Source organism: Eurosta solidaginis, chromosome 5, assembly GCF_040869045.1.
Source record: "Eurosta solidaginis isolate ZX-2024a chromosome 5, ASM4086904v1, whole genome shotgun sequence".
In the NCBI taxonomy this organism is placed as follows: domain Eukaryota; kingdom Metazoa; phylum Arthropoda; class Insecta; order Diptera; family Tephritidae; genus Eurosta; species Eurosta solidaginis.
In genome coordinates this window covers 123989100-124006031 of record NC_090323.1, presented here as the reverse complement: position 1 = coordinate 124006031, position 16932 = coordinate 123989100, and the positions used below count along the sequence as shown (strand labels likewise).

At 39.0% G+C, this 16932-nt stretch overlaps 1 protein-coding gene across 4 annotated transcripts; it reads left to right on the top strand.

The window, feature by feature from the left end:
• The first annotated feature begins 8934 nt into the window (after nucleotides 1-8934).
• LOC137234057 (zinc finger protein 736-like) lies at nucleotides 8935-16008 on the top strand. 4 transcript variants are annotated; one of them, XM_067757727.1, is made up of 7 exons: nucleotides 8935-9814; nucleotides 9871-10137; nucleotides 10663-10900; nucleotides 10971-11323; nucleotides 11387-11486; nucleotides 13961-14323; nucleotides 14383-16008. In XM_067757727.1, exons 3-6 carry the CDS (start codon nucleotides 10860-10862, stop codon nucleotides 14016-14018), a joined length of 552 nt encoding a protein of 183 aa, XP_067613828.1. In that variant the 5' UTR covers nucleotides 8935-9814; nucleotides 9871-10137; nucleotides 10663-10859; the 3' UTR covers nucleotides 14019-14323; nucleotides 14383-16008. The 4 variants fall into 4 exon arrangements, with proteins under 4 accessions (XP_067613828.1, XP_067613826.1, XP_067613827.1 ...); XM_067757725.1 differs by lacking the exon at nucleotides 11387-11486 and adding an exon at nucleotides 10207-10609 and having other exon boundaries at nucleotides 8960-9814; XM_067757726.1 differs by lacking the exon at nucleotides 11387-11486 and having other exon boundaries at nucleotides 8960-9814; nucleotides 13961-14316.
• Nucleotides 16009-16932: the final 924 nt, after the last annotated feature.

Here is a 16932-nt window from a genome sequence, read left to right as displayed (position 1 = left end):
TGCTCGCTTCACTCGGTGAAATGTCTTATGCTTACATTTAGAGCAATTTAAAGCTAGTAAATTTGTTGTGCACCAACATTGGAACGAGTCCAAGTCGGCCTGAAGAAGATCCAAGGAACTCAAATCGGTAGGACAGTAAGTGTAGCAAAGTTTTACATCATCCGCATACATTATAGTATGGGAATATAATATTGTCTGTGGCAAGTCATTAATGAAAAGGGCAAAGAGCAAAGGGCCTAGATGACTTCGTACGCCGGAGGAAACTTCGAACGATTCCGACAGATTGCACTTGAACAGGACTTTTTGGGTCCGGTTAGAAAGATAGCTTTTCAGCCACATTAATAGGTGAAACGAAAAGCCCAGTAAATCAAGCTTATGAATAAGCAACTCATGGTTGACGGTATCAAATGCTTTGCTGAAGTCCGTGTAGATGACATCCGTTTGCTTGTTCGCTAAAAATCCTTCCATAACTATAGAGGTGAATACAAGCAAATTTGTAGTGGTTGACCTTTGACGAATAAAACCGTGTTGGCATGGAGACAAAAGACTAGAACACTGATATTGGAGTTGACTGGTAACAATCTGTTCAAAGACTTTAGAAATGACTGAAAGTTTAGCAATACCCCTGTAGTTTTCAACTTTTGACCTACTACCTTTTTTATGCAGGGGTATAATAAAAGACTGTTTCCAGAGTGCCAGGAATGACGCAGATCCCAGGGATAGCTCAAATAATTTTAAAATAGGCTCATACATGTTTTCGGCACAGTACCTAAGCACGCAACTAGGAACACCGTCCGGTCCCGGAGAAAAGGTGGGCTTCAAAGATTGAAGACTCTGAAGAACAATATTACCATCAATAGCAGGATTCCTAATGTAATTCGAGCTATCTAAGCGATAGGGATATTGACCGAGATGAAAACCACTGGATGAATACGTGGACTTAAAGAATTCAGAAAATAGTTCAGCAACGTCGTCATCTGTGCAACCTTTTTCACCTCCAAAGGTTAATGAGGAAGGATACCCAGAAGTTTTCCGCTTTGAATTTACGAAACGTTAAAACTTTTTTGGATTTCTAAAAAATTGGGCTTTACAACAACTCAAGTAATTTTTATAACAAAGCTGATGAAGACGGTGAGATTTAGAACGAGCTATCAGATATTTAGAGAGGTCTGCAGATGCTCCAAATTTCTTGAATCTCTTATAAAGCCTAGATTTAATGTTATTAAGTCTGATAAGTTGCCTTGAAAACCAAGGGGGCTTATTCGAACATAGGGTATAGCGAGTAGGAATGCAGGTATCAAAGAAGGCATCAAGTGTACTGTAAAATATAAAGATAGCCGAATCGACATCAGTGCAAGCATAGAGATCCGACCAATCATGGGAAGCCAACAGATCATTGAGCATAAGGAGATTCGCTTTGTAGAAGCATCTAGATCGGGACGAGACTGTACTTGAATCCTACGGGGTAGGCTGATATCAAGTGATATCTCTAGCGTAGGGTGAAGAGGGTCTTCTGGAAGGGATAAAGGTGGTATTTGCGTAAGGGCAGTAATCTGTAAAAGAGATGAGTCTAACAAGCAATTGAGAAACTCATGTTGAGCAGTGGGAGTTAAAAAGTTTGAATCACTTATATTAACCCAATTAACTGTTGGCAAGTTAAAGTCACCAACAACAACAAGTCGATCGTTATCTCCCAACTGCGAATGCAAATCGCAGATGGCCGAGCTATGACTAGCTTAAACAACCATATCCGAACGAGGTGGTATATACGAACAGCAAACAATTACGCTATAGCTACCGAATGAAAGCCTAACTGCTATGAATTCGATATGAGAGATATTGTCCAGCGAAATCAACTCCGATGATAGGTTAGATTCAACAGCAATAAGGACACCTCCCGCTCTAGAGATGCGATCACGCCGATAAACAGCATATTTATTTGAAAAAACCTCAGAATTGTAAAAATCAGGCTTTAGCCAGGTCTCCGTAAAAGCTACAACTTGTGCAGAAAAGTTGATAGAATTAAGGAAGAATGGAACAAGTTTTGATCGTAAACCACGAACATTTTGGTAATTAATGAGAAGACGGGACAGATCAGCAATTACATTTGTGTTGTTATTACTGTGCTCGTCATATCGTTTTTTGGCTGTAATAAAATTGGTTCGGCCCTCGCCTTTCTTGTGAACAAGTGAACCACAGTATACTTAGGCCAAAAAGAGGAATCAAGTACCGAAATATTCATCTGAAAGGGATATTTTAAATGAGGAGATGTTTCTCTCATATTTAAAGTTAAATTTATACACATTGATGTTACTAGTGGGTGCAACACCGAGTTTAGAGCAAACGTAATGAGCAATGTCATTTTCGGTAAGCGATGCGTGTAATAGGGACAAATACATCCCTACGAGGTGGTACGGCAGTCACCTGCAAAGGAGTAGCGGATAGCGCACCAGAGAGCTGGGAAGGTGCGGCCGTTATAGAACAGTTGACAGAAGACGCATTGCTTGACCTAGCGTTCGTTATCGAGCCCGTCAAAGAAGTACTATTTTTGTCAGGTACACTTGTATCGCCAGCAACAACCCCAGTATCGGTAACTGTTATTGTTGGAGCTAAAGATACCGGTGGAGGTGTAGGATGAATTGGGGAGTCCAGCGAAATCAACATTGGTGACGTAGATACCCCTATCGTACAAACAAATTCTAGGGCACCCCTGGTTCACCGTTATGGTGATATCTCGAAACGGCGTCCACCTATGGAACTAAGGATCACTCCCTTTTAAAATACTCATTAACACCTTTCATTTGATACCCATATCGTACAAACAAATTCTAGAGTCAACCCTGATCCACCTTTATGGCGATATCCCTCAATGGCGTCCACCTATAGAACTATGGCCCACTCCCTCATAAAATACTCTTTAATACCTTTCATTTGATACACATGTCATACAAACACATTCCAGGATTACCCACGGTTCATTTTCCTACATGGTTATTTTCCCTTATGTTGTCACCATAGCTCTCAACTAAGTATGTAATGTTCGGTTACACCCGAACTTAACCTTCCTTACTTGTTTTCAACTACATTTGGGGCGTTCCATAACAAACATCGTCATCAAATAAATTCAAAAGCATGGCTTCAGTGAAAATTCGCGACTCAGCATTAAATGCAATTAAAAGGTATGTAAAAACTAGTGAAGCAGATTCAACTGTAATCGATACCGATGTCAGTCAGCATATTCCCAATTACTTTAGGAGCAATGGACATGTTTTTGCAAAGCTCAAGAAGAAGTAGAGCTTTCATGTGGGGAAGATAACGCTACTATAGAGGAACAGCCACGCGTCCAAGCCGAACAATGGTATGCAATAACCAAAACAAATTTCAAACGCCTTTGCATGCCTGAAAAGCAACCGCAGCTCCAACAAAGCCCTGTACAAGTGGCATTCGGTAATGTGCCTTTACCAAAATTACAATTTCCGTCTTTTGGTGGTGATGCCACAGAATGGTTATCGTTTCATGATGCCTTCTACTCGTTACTTAATCAAATACGAGTCTGTCGGATGGACAAAAATTACATTATCTTGGAAATTGCTTAAAAGACGAAGCGCTCGATTTGGTAAAGGGCTTAGCCATATATAATAGCAATTACAGTGAAGCTTGGGATTTGCTTACGTCGAGATACAAAGTAATGCTCGTAATAGTAGAAAGCCATGTCAAAGCTTTGACTTCGATTGAGAAGGCAACCAAAGATTCAGCAAAGTCATTCAAGCTAGTTTTAGATGCTACTTTACAGCATGTCGGAGCCTTACGCGCCCTAAAGCGTTTGGGATGACTGGTTAATGAATTCGACATTTTCCAAGCTGGCGTACGAAACCTACAAGCAATGGGAGTTATCACTTGTTGAATACAATTTACCATTGTTCAACGATCTTCGAGACTTTCTCGAAACACGCGCTCGCTCATTGGAAATGGTCCCAGTAGTCAATGCAACACAACGTCAATCAACAACGAATGTTTTACACACCACATGTACTAAACCAAATTCCGCAACATCAAATTTTAACAAAATTTCGGCATGTCTCTTCTGCAAAGGTGACCATAAAATATATTCATGCTCACAATTTATTGAACTTGACCCTAAGTCTAAACTATTCCCTATAAAGAAAGAAGGTGCTTGCTTGAATTGCCTTAGCAAGGGGCATATTCCCGCAAAATGTCACAGCACGTCGTCATGTCGTATATGCCAACGACGTCATCATACTTCATTACATGCTAGTTTTATCGATCAACCCGTTGGGTCCGCAGCCAACACAACTGGCCAGCACGTAAATGTCGCATCTCACTATGCCGATACTGAGCGTGTGAGTGTATTAGCAACCGCTGAGGTTCTTCTGCAAGACAACGCTGATTGTTGGTAACCGGCTCTTGCGCTACTAAATAGTGGTTCACACGCTTCACGTATTACCGAATCCTGTGTTAAACGCCTTCGTCTACCCCGAAAGGCATCATCCGCTTACGTTACGAATTGGCTCATCTCAAGGAGGTCATACAAGAGAAGAATGCAAAATCACAATTTCACCGCGATCGTTGGGTACCAACTTCCTATTTAGCGCACTCGTCTTACCGAAAATCACTAAATCACTAAAAATTAAAAATAATTATCATTAGAAAAAATTATTGTTCTGGCCTTGAACTCGATTCGTACCTTGAATGATTTATCAATAGGCCGATAAAAACAAAAACAATTGAAAATCACTAACGATCTTCCCGCCACCGATGACTCGATATCGTCATGGGCACACCTTTGCGACTTGACTCTACCTGACCCCCATTTTTCTAAACTAGGACCCATAATATTTTAATTGGTATCGATGAGATAGATAAGTTTTTGCTAAATGGGTTGCGAAAGGCAAAGCTCGGTACACCAATGGTACAAAACACTGCTTTCGGACGGGTGTTGTTTGGCAACGCATCCAATTCAGAAACACATTCTGGTTCCATGCATTGTACTGCGACATACAGTTAACGCAACCCATCAGTAAGTTTTGGGAGCTCGAGGAACTAACTTCTAGAAAGCATTACGCACTGAAGAGGTCGTAGAGGTGGGTAAGAAGGATTTCTGTATGGATGATCTACTTACCGGGTCACATACTATTGATGAACTTACCATACTTCAGAAGGACGTCTCAAATGTACTCAGTCCAGGTGGGTTCAAGCTACGCAGATGAGCGACAAATTGTTCAACGCTAAGAGAGCGCATACCTCACGCGCACTTGTTGGCTGACAGCAACGAAATTAGAACCCTGGGTAGGTACAATTTGGTGCACGGATACCGACTCGCTTGCTATAGCCGTAAACTTGGATGTACTGCGTGGTGCACTAACAAAACGAGTTTTCCTGTCGGGTACTAGCAAGATATTCGATCCGTTAGGTCCAATCGCGCCATGCACGGCTCGTTCTAAGATTTGGCTGCAAGGGATTTGGATATCAAAGGTGGTTTGGGACGAACCAGTTCCCCCACACGTATCAAGGGAATGGTTGCATCACCGCAACGAGCTACAGAAGTTAGCATCACTAAAGTTAAACCACTGGTTGTGAACTCGCAATATTTACGATTCAGAATTTCACCTCTTCACCGACGCTTCCGAACTGGCTTATGCAGCTGCGCTTTACTGTGGTACTCAAAGCGCAAGTGGTGAGATACAAGTTGTCCTGGTTGCTGCTAAAACCAAGGTTGCTCCGCTCAAGACCACTACGCTACCACGCTTGGAGCTTTGTGCAACGCATCTAGGTGGGAAGCTAGTTCATCAAGTTCAGAGTAGTTTTGGCTGCGCATTCCAAAATTCCTACTCATGCACCGATTCAATGGTTACATTAGCGTGGTTGCAAAGTACTGCCAGCAGGTGGTCAGTGTTCGTTTCCAATTGCGTAGCGGCAGTGCTGGACACCATACCATCATATCGTTGGAGACACGTAGCGTCACGACACAATCCCGCAGATTGCGCATCACGGGGCATCACCCCATCGCAGCTTCTTAAGCACCACTTGTGGTGGTATTGTCCGAAACCACCAACGACTTTTCTTCGAAAACTATCACGCAACATACGACAGATCACGAGCTGAAATCCACAAAGGCAGCGGTACATTTATTTCAAACTACAAGGGAATGGGAGTTATTAAGCCAATATCAGTCCTATACTAGACTCAAGAGAATAACTGTCCTATTATTACGGTTCATCAAAAACGTACATTTTTCCGCGGGGAGCCCAAAAGGCGCATATCAGGTCCAATAACTTGCGCCGAAATTCGGGGGGCAGAGCTCGCTTTGGTAAAGTATACTCAACATAGCGCTTTCGAACAAGCAATTTCTCATTTCAGGTTCAACAAACCCATACCTTTGCGATGGAATTATTCGTGTGGGGGGCCGTCTCGAAAAGGCCTCGCAACCGACGTTAAGCATCCGATAATTTTACCTAAAACTTCATCACTCGCAAAATCTATTGCAGCTGAAATACATATTACGACTCTACATGCTGGACCACAAATTATGCAAAAAGTGTTGCAGCGACGCTTCTGGATTATTGGCATGCGAAATCTTATATAAGGAATATATTTTCGTTGCTTCCGTTGTCGACTATTAAACCACAAACCGTCACAACAAGTCAGAGGTGACTTACCAACCAGCCGTGTTACGAGCGCCCGTGTTTTCTCATCGTGCAGTCGATACCGCTGGTCCCTACATTTTAAAGTTTTCTCACGGAAGAGGAACTAGAATTATTAAAGCTTATATCTGCTCATTCATATGCATGAGCACTGGAGCAATGTACTTACAGCTGGTTAGTGATCTGTCTTCACCGACTTTTATAGCAGCATTTAAACGTTTTACTAATCGCAGAGGTCACTGCCAACATATTTATTCCGATAATGGCACTAATTCCTTTGGTGCTAATAAAAAGCAACGAGCTGCATGCGAGCGATGTGTCAAGGATGAAAAGACATCATCGTATTTTGCTGACATTCAAACAGCATGGCATTTTAATCCAGCAAGTGCACCACACATGGGTAGCTTCTGGGAAACCGGCGTTAAGCGCGTCAAATACCACCTCAAACGTGTGCTAGGCTCCACGCTATTAACTTACGATGAATTCTCAACTACACTAACTGAAGTTGAAGTCTGTGTAAGCTCGCGTTCTATTTGTTAGATCCCTACAGAAGTCGAAGACTTCGAAGTTTTAACACCGGGTCATTTCATTGTCGGCGAACCTTTGAAAGCCCTGACCGATTTTAACGTGGAAGCCTTTAAGGGAACTATTTTTCAACGCTGGAAAGCTATCACTACAATCCGACAACATTTTTGGAAGCGCTGGCGAGATGAATATTTAGTCAATCTTCAGAAACGTAGAAAGTGGTTCCGACCAAGGCAAAGTTTACAAGGCAACGACGTAGTGGTCATACACGACAGCACTGCGCTCCCTACGAAATGGAAACTTGGGCGCATACTTAATGTTCATCCAGGTATCGATGGCTGGGTTCGTGTGGCCAACGTTCGAGGCGGCCAGCATGGTCGCGCCTAATCTGCACCGTATATATATTTTATTTCTAGTTCCATAACGCAAGTGTATATTTCATACTTAGGTATTTATGAGCGAACCCAACAAAGGGTTAATGCTTACGAGCGGAACTGAAAGCGGAGTCATTGGTGCCGTTTGCCGTATCGCTGTAGTCGTATCCCTAACGTAATCAGCTGTTTATCGTTACGGCGGGAAACCAAAAACCAATTGATTGGCTACGATACGGTTACGACCTTAGCGGCACCAATAATCGATTGCATTGATTCTCATAAGGTTGGTCGAATCAGCTGTTATAAGTTTAACGATATAGCACCAATGTCTGCAGCTTAAAGTTGGCAATATCCGTGTAGCTGTGATTTTGTCACAGGTACTGAATGATCACAGCTGAACGCTGTGACTGCTTCTGAGGATCGCCGTGACTGACTGAATGTGATTGCATCTGCACTTCGTTCACAATCACGTTTACATATAATCTCAATTACATGAGTCAATGAATCTGTGATTCGTGCTGCGACTAATTACCCTGCAAAAACGTGTAACCAAAAACGCACACATTCACTTGAGTTTTTTGACAGCCACAAATACACCGAATGTATATGTGAAAATTCGGAGCAAGAAGTTCAGAAAATGAAATAGTAGGATGAAATATTTATTTTATATTTATTATCTCACTATTTTTCTCACATTATATGCATACGGATTGTGAATACAATTCGATTTTGCGATTATTCTTAAATATCAATTAATATTAATTTTGTATTCATATATATTGAAAGTTTGTGTCTACCTGGAATGATTCAAACAGATAATCTCATTGTTCAGGTGTAAAATCCCAACCTATTTTCGCTAAAAGGTCATGCACATCCTTAACAATTGCTTCATGTTTGCCAGCCTGTGCACGCCATACTGAATCCAAATGTTCAAGTGTTAACGCGTGTTCTTTTATAAGAAATCGTATTATTTTCTCTAGCTTTTCAACATATTGTAGCTGAGCAAGGCGTCTTTCGAGCACAAAACACCAGAAAGTTTAATATAATTCTAGTTTCAAATAAAATCACAATGAAGAAGCCAATGTTTTTATATTAAATTGTTTACGTGTACTTACGCTCTGCCGTCAACCAATCCATCTCATCATCGAGCAAACAATGTTGATGTTGTTGTGTACGATATGCCGCCTTTTGTTTGCTCTTGACTGCAGACCACAATGATACAGTTCGAAAAGATTATCAAAACCCCCCAACTGCCCAAAACCATCAATTCCCTGCAAAAATCGTGTGACCAAAAACGCACACAGCCACACGAATTTTTGACAGGGGTGACGATTTGGAATGAAAAATTGTGCAAATAAAATAGCATGCTGACAAATTTTGCTTTCCCACAATGTATCGTGCTCTCTCGCACCTATTATTTTCATAGGGATAGCAAAATACGTCATTTTTGCGTGCAACAAATCCGCCGTTTCTAATTCTGCAGAAAAGTGGAAAATTTTTTCAGTTTGTGTGATTTACATTTTGCAGAAATTAATATACGCATTCTTTAATATTTTTTGGTCTACTAAAGAGTGTTTTAGCAAAAAAAAAAAAAAAACTCATATCAATGTGTGCATGTTTATAAAGAAAGAAAGTGAAATATGTAATTGCATAGTATAAATAATCGTGAGCAATTCTAATGCAGAATAGTAAATTTTGATTTCCACATACATACAAGAAAAAAATTCTTGTTACCATTAAGATTTATTATCCAAAATTGAAAAAAAAAAGATTAGAAAATTCGGTGTAAAAAAACGGCTATGTGTGCAATAAAATAGCCTCTCTTGTTGAGATACCCCTCCATGGTTTCCATTAATTATTGTGACGGAGGTGTGTTTGCAGCAGCAAAGTGAACCCAAACAGTGTAGGCCGTGGTGGTTGTTGTTCGTGGTCCGCATCAACTGGACCAGGTGGGGCAATGACGCCACATCCAGTTATACCAAGGTATATACCACAACAGCAACCGGGTAATGCATGGCCACGATAGCAGCAGCAACAACCTCCCAAGGCTGGCTATCATCGTTGATTTATAAAAAAAACAGTGTTGTGCATCTTTAACGCTTAAATATTTCCTCTGTTGAAACAGTTTCCACGATTCACTGTTCAACGAAAGCAGCAGCCAGCGTATGCCACCACCGAACAGCTGATAACAAAAACTTGGATGCACAGCAGTTTAAAGCCAAAATGGAAGTTGAGGAAATATCTGAAAATAAGGTAAATATATGTTTTGCGTTATTAACAAAATCGCCATAAATTTTATGAATTAACAGATCGCTACGAACGACAAAGCACCCGAAAGAGGATTCCTTATAATTTTTCAACTAAGGCATCTTGTGACGAAACTATATTCGAATGCCAACAGCAACGTACGTCTGATGAAAGTTTTATGGCTTTGGAAAAAATGTGTGATAAAACAGCATCCGATCCTGACAGCACACTATTTAAGTACATACATAGCGAGAACAAGGATATGGTTAAAGAAGATGCTAAAAAGCGCAGCGCCGATGGAAACTATTTTAAAATCCCTTGTAAACAAGGTAAGTGAATATACAACATATTGAAAGTTGATAAGATTGCGTGGTATAAATTTAATAATATAATCTTAGAACTACAAGAAATAGATCAAGAAGCACAATCACTGCAACGTCTATTGCATGACTTAAATAAAAAAAGATATAAAAGCAACAAGTGGTATAAATCCTAGAAAGCTTCTAGTATTTGCCAAGAGGACGGAGTTGTTTTATAACATAGGTCCTGGTTTTTGATAGGATTTTTCAATTTGGTCGTAAAATAATGGTGAAGTCCGCCTGCAAAATCACAATTAAATCCATGCAAAAACTCTTTATACACAAAATGTTTTCCTTTGTACAACAACATTACAACAACCACAAAATTGTCTGTCTTCAGATCATTGTTTGTGGAGGTCATTACGCGTAGTTTGACACCACTCCCGATATTTTTCAGAATTTCAAAACGCCATATCTGAGCATAAATTCAATACATTTTTACGTGAGATAATAAATTATATACTTGTTTTACTTTATTATCTATATAATATACAGGCACCTTCGAATGCATCGTCTCAATAACTGTGAAGATAAGCCTTACGTATGTCCCTACTGTCCACTGAGATATACTAACAATCCTGCCCTGGTCAAACACAAAGAAACTCATGAAGGGATCAAGCGACAACCGTGCGATATTTGTGGTAAAAATATTGTGGTATTGCATTTAAAAACACACAAACTAATTCATAGTAATGAAAAGCCGCATAAATGTAAATTTTGTGAAAGGCGGAAGGTTATAATACAGACATCATCTTAACGTACTTTAATTTATTTCAACTTTTCATTTTGGTTCCGTTAAAAAGCTTTACCTACGCTCTAAATCTACGCCGTCATATACGTACTCATACCGGTGGAAAACCATACAAATGCGAATACTGTGAATGCACCTTTGCTGTAAGCGGTCCAGTGCTGTCGCATTTACGTACACATCTGGGCAAAAATATTCATAGATGTGAGTTTTGCCCATCAACTTTTCCTCACTTTACGGAGTTACGTACGCATTTAACTACGCACAAAGACGAAGATCCAGAAACGCGGGAGCGAAATATGACAGCCTTAAAGGAGGAGGAGGCTAAATTAAAGCAAAATTTGGCCATTAAATTTCAGCAGCCGCCAAAACCCAAACGAAAATATACGTGCAATTTCTGCAACAAGGGTAAAGGTTTATAAGACAGTGTGATTGTAAATGATATTCATTTTACTGATTGTTAATTCACAGATTTTACAACTTCATCTAAGCTAAAGCGCCATATACGTATGCATACCGGCGAGCGATCATACTCGTGCTCAGAGTGTGGGAAATCATTCTCATTGAAATCGTAAGAATATACAATAGGGTTCAGAGTTTGAACGGCAGTTAAAAATGGATTTATTTTAAAAGTTAATAAAAAAACCTTATATCTAAACATATCCGTAAAACGAAAGACACAAAAACAAAAGCTCAGTAAAAATGGGACAACTAAATGAAACCTTATATCCATATCGCCTGCTGATTGGAATATCACCCGGTTGTTGTTGTAGCAGTTAGGTGGGGCGAAGCACTGCTACAAAAATATCACCCGGTCTCGGGTGCCGTTTCGAAAAGCACCTTTCTCAGAAAACATTTGAATAACCCCGTATATTAGAAAAGCCCTATCACAGAATTCGGTTGAAGAATGCCCTAACTCAGATTTGGCTTCAAAAATGACCGATCTGAGCTCAAATACAACACATTTTGACAATAGCTGGAGTGTTTATGAAACAAATTCTAAGATAGGGCGTTCTTCAAACGAATTATTAGAAAGGAAGTTTTTGAAACGGCAGCCGAGATTTGGTGATATTCCACTCAGCAGCCGATATGAATATATGGTAAGTCTCATTTTTACCGACCTTTCCTTTCCTTTTTAAAAATGTGCTTAACAAAACTTTTTTTTCTTTTAATGCACTCTTAAAATGAATCCATAAGCACTGTAACGTTAACAACTTTTTCATACTTGTTTTTTGATTTGTATTGAGAGTGGCGATTTTAATATTAGAACGGCTAATTTACACAATTAAAATAACAAAAATTACTACAAAGCCAAATTTTAGTGAGGACCTCTAGTTTACCATAAAAATATTAAAATTAAAAGTCCCCATCTATCCTATTCGAGCTAAAAAAAATTACTCGAGGTCAAAGGTCATTGCCTTAATAGCACCGCAGAAAAATTCCTCCAATTCTTTTCTCCTAGAGAGAACAATAATTGGGTAATAGGAATTTCGAATCTTCGAAGTCAGCTGATTTGCCAATTGAAATTTTGTTGCGCATTTCTATTTTTGTTAACAAATTAAAAGTTTAGTTATTGTTGCGAATTTGTTTAAAATTGAGAAAACAAAATATAAGCAAAGCAACAGGGAGCAACAAACGAATGATGCAACCATCTTTGACACGTTGTTATTGTAGCAGTGCTTCGCCCCATCCAATAGGTGCCACCGATCAGAAATTATCATCAATATCCTCTAACGGGAGTCCAAGGAAACTTGCTGTTTCGACAAGGGGGACCATAATGAAAGGGGTGTTAGAGGCGTTGGTTCCACATTACAATTAAAGAGATGGTTGGTGTCATGTGGGGACACATTGCAAGCGGGGCATACATTTTGTATGTCGGGGTTGATTCTGGATAGGTAAGAGTTTAACCTGTTACAGTATCCAGAACGAAGTTGAGCTAGAGTGACTCGCTTTTCTCTGGGGAGTATGCGTTCCTCTTCCGCGAGGTTTGGATACTTTTCTTTCAGTACTGGATTCACCGGGCAATTCCTAGCATAAAGGTCCGACGCTTGTTTATGGAGTTCACCAAGGACCTGCTTGTGTTTTTTCGCTTCATACGGCTGGGTTCTCAGGAGCCGTATTTCCTCAAAATGCTTACGGAGATGACTCCTTAGGCCCCTAGGCGGTGCTGGTTGACCAATCAGATGTCTGTTGGGATGCTCAGGTTTCTGGGTATTCAACAGGAACTGTTTGGTCAGCATCTCATTTCTCTCCCTGATGGGGAGTATTCTCGCCTCATTATGCAGATGGTGTTCTGGGGACATAAGAAGACAGCCCGTGGCAATTCTGAGAGCAGTATTTTGGCAGGCCTGTAGCTTCCAGTGGGTAATTTTTAGGCTTGGCGACCATATGGGTGACGTATAGCACTTAATCGGCTGGCTAATTGCTTTGTGTGTAGTCATGAGCGTTTCTTTATCCTTTCCCCAGGTACTGCCAGCGAGGGATTTGAGAATTTTGGTACGGCTCTGATTTCTCGGAACAATTGCGGCTGCGTGCTCACCAAAATGTAGATCCTGATGAAAGTCACACCCAAAATTTTAAGGTGTAAGACAGTCGGTAGGGTAATGTCATATGGTCGACATTTGACGCGGCCATGTTTTAAATAAGATCACCGATGATTTGGTTGGTTACAATATCAGGTTTCGCGACGCGACAAAACTGGAGAGATTGGGGAGATAGCTGTTTATTTTATTACAAAACTCATCGGTGTAGGAAACAATAGCATAGGTGTAGAAGCAATAGTGACTCCTTCTGGTGGTAAAGGTACCTATTGATATGTAGAAGTTAAACAGAAATTTGATGAATATGAGTTTTTTTTAAGTTATTGCAAAAAAGCGTTGAGGATTTTTAATATCTTACGAGGTACCTTCGTACATGTTTCTAAGAATGAAGAATGAGACCTATTCAAACTTCGCTATACTTTAACATACGATACTTTACCCCATTTTAACACAACTATCATTTATTGATTTTATTAAATTTTATAAAATGTTTCTTCCTCCACAGTTCCATTTCCGTATTGGATGGTAAATATGGCTTTCGCATTTTCTCCATCAATAACTGACAAGGTGGAAAAAATCTATGCGCGTAAATCGCAACATATCTTGGTCGAGCGTTTCTTCAATAGCTCTCTAGTGGTGATGGTGACAGCAGAAAAACCCAACTGTTTACAAATGTTACAATATATCAATTGCGTCTACGGCTCAAATACCCACAGTATATGAATGAATCGAACGCACCTAATTGTGTGCCTAACGGATAGTATACATATTCATCAAATCGAAAATATTGCATCAAACGAACTGGGTCTGAATACTGAAACAGTACAAATATTCAAAATCGATGAGGAGGCTGTGATGATGGTATAGGGTGAGTTGTTGAATAACATACGAAAACCACTTTAACCCATCTATATATTTGCATTACAGCTAAAGCTTTACAAACAGCAAAAATTGCTGGCGCCAAGCAATTGGAAAAGGCAGTGAAGCATTCATCACACTGTACGGATGGTGTAAAGTTAGAAACTGCTGTTGTAACAGCTGCCACCGACACAACGTTCATCTCTACTTCGCCGAGTAACGGCTCGTCCGACTATCTATCGAAGACAGTATAATCATATCTTTTGCCAACACAGGTTAGCGATGTGCTTGCACAGGAAAAGATTTCAATTGGAAAACAAAAACCAATTAAGAGAGTTTATTTATTATTAAAGTATTTACTTTTCTTTATATCAACAGTATTAATTTAAGTTGCAATATCACGTACATATATAATCAGGGATGTGATACGATTGCTGTCGGAATTAGATTTGAAACCAATCAATACTCCTGCTATGGGTTGCAGAATTATTGCTTGAATGATTAGATTTAGAACAATAATAAGTCTGACTCAATTACTAGTCGTACATTATTAAGTTCATCAATTACGACAGCAATCGGATTCCACGACACGTTTGAATATTCTTGATCTGAAAAAAAAAGAGTAAATCTAATCTGAATTTCTAATTAGCTTTAAGTTGTAGATTTAAATTGATTCAAATAATTGGAGTTTTTTCTAAAGCTTAAAATTATTTTCTGTTCGCTTGGAAAAGATTTCAATTGGAAAACGAAAACCAATTAAGCGAGTTTATTTATTATTAAAATACTTACTTTTCTTTATATGAACTGTATTAATTTAAGTTAAAATTTCATGTTCATATATAATAAGGGATGTCGTGATACGATTGCTGTTGGAATTAGATTTGAAACCAATCAATACTTCTGCTAACGGTTGCAGAATTATTGCTGGAATGATTAGATTTAGAACAATAATAAGTCTGACTCAATTACTAGTCCTACATTTTTAAATTCATATTTTACTTTACTTTATTACTTTCAAATTCAAATACGACAGCAATCGGAATCCACGACACCTTTGAATATTCTTGACCTGAAAAAAAAAGAGTAAATCTAATCTGAATTTCTAATTAGCTTTTAGTTGTAGATTTAAATTCATTCAAATTATTGGAGTTTTTTCTAAAGCTTAAAATTATTTTCTGTTCGCTTGGAAAAGATTTCAATTGGAAAACGAAAACCAATCAAGCGAGTTTATTTATTATTAAAATACTTACTTTTCTTTATATGAACTGTATTAATTTAAGTTACAATTTCATGTGCATTATAATAAGGGATGTCGTGATATGATTGCTGTCGGAATTAGATTTGAAACCAATCAATACTCCTGCTAAGGGTTACAATAATAAGTCTGACTCAATTAATAGTCGTACATTTTTAAGTTCTTCAATTACGACAGCAATCGGATCCACGACACCTCTGAATATTCTTGATCTGAATTTCTACTAAGCTTTAAGTTGTAGATTATTCAAATAATTGGAGTTTTTTCTAAAGCTTAATATTATTGTTTTGCTCGCTTAGAAGAGATTGGAAAACAAAAACCAATTAAGCGAGTTTATTTATTATTAAAGTTCTTCTGTTTTATATGAACTGGATTAATATAAGTTCCAATTTCATGTACATATATAATAATATTGAAAATAATAAATATTGAAAATTCAATTTTTTTGGTTTATATTTTATTCATATGGCTGCTCCAGGTAAAGTAAATCTGCAGGTAAAATTCACGTTATATGGCGGTTATATAAATGGTAAAACCGCAGTAAAATTGATTGTTAAATGGCTCGAAAATGTAGAGTGAAATGACGGAAAAATGACCGCAATTTGACGAGCATTGTGACGTGTGTGAGCAGCACAGTGCTATGCTCACATCCTATAAGTGGGAGCGGAATGCACGATCACATTAATAGGAACGAAACGGAAATTTGGTCACAAAAGTTCATCACGCCCATGCAAACGTGACTATGAATATAACCGCTGCAGAAAGTCACAATGACAGTAAAATGACTAGTAAAATGACGTGGAGCGTTTTTGCAGGGTTAAATCAACAACCAATCCTTTTGGATTTTTTAGTCGACAAAGATTAATTTTTTCCAGCTGTCATTAAAGATGGCACTGTCATTTCGATGACAGTATCAAATGTTACATGTGTTAGTGGAGAGCAAAAAATAGCTTTGAATGTGTGCGTGAACTAGTCAACACCATCTTGAAGGGTATTTCCTCCCCTTCCTATATCACAGTCACGGTTAAAAGCCGCTGTGACTGAGAGGTCACAATCACAGATAACATCCCTGCAAAAACGCTCCACGTCATTTTCCTAGTCATTTTACGGTCATTGTGACTTTCTGCAGCGGTAATATTCATAGTCATTTTTGCATGGGTGGATTAGGTTTTGTGACCAAATTTTCCGTTTCGTTCCTATTAATGTGATCGTGCATTCCGCTCCCACCTATAGGCTGTGAGCATAATACTGTGCTGCTCACACACGTCACAATGCTCGTCAAATGGCGGTCATTTTTCCGTCATTTCACTCTACATTTTCGAGTGATTTGACAATCAATTTTACTGCGGTTTTACCATTTATAT

Bases quoted from the DNA above. Each gene is read 5' to 3' on its own strand.
- LOC137234057 (XM_067757726.1), top strand. From the start codon at position 10,860: ATGAAAAGCCGCATAAATGTAAATTTTGTGAAAGGCGGAAG. The intron at 10,901-10,970 runs GTTATAATACAG...TCCGTTAAAAAG, and splicing joins AATTTTGTGAAAGGCGGAAG to CTTTACCTACGCTCTAAATC. The intron at 11,324-13,960 runs GTAAAGGTTTAT...CTTCCTCCACAG, and splicing joins GTGCAATTTCTGCAACAAGG to TTCCATTTCCGTATTGGATG.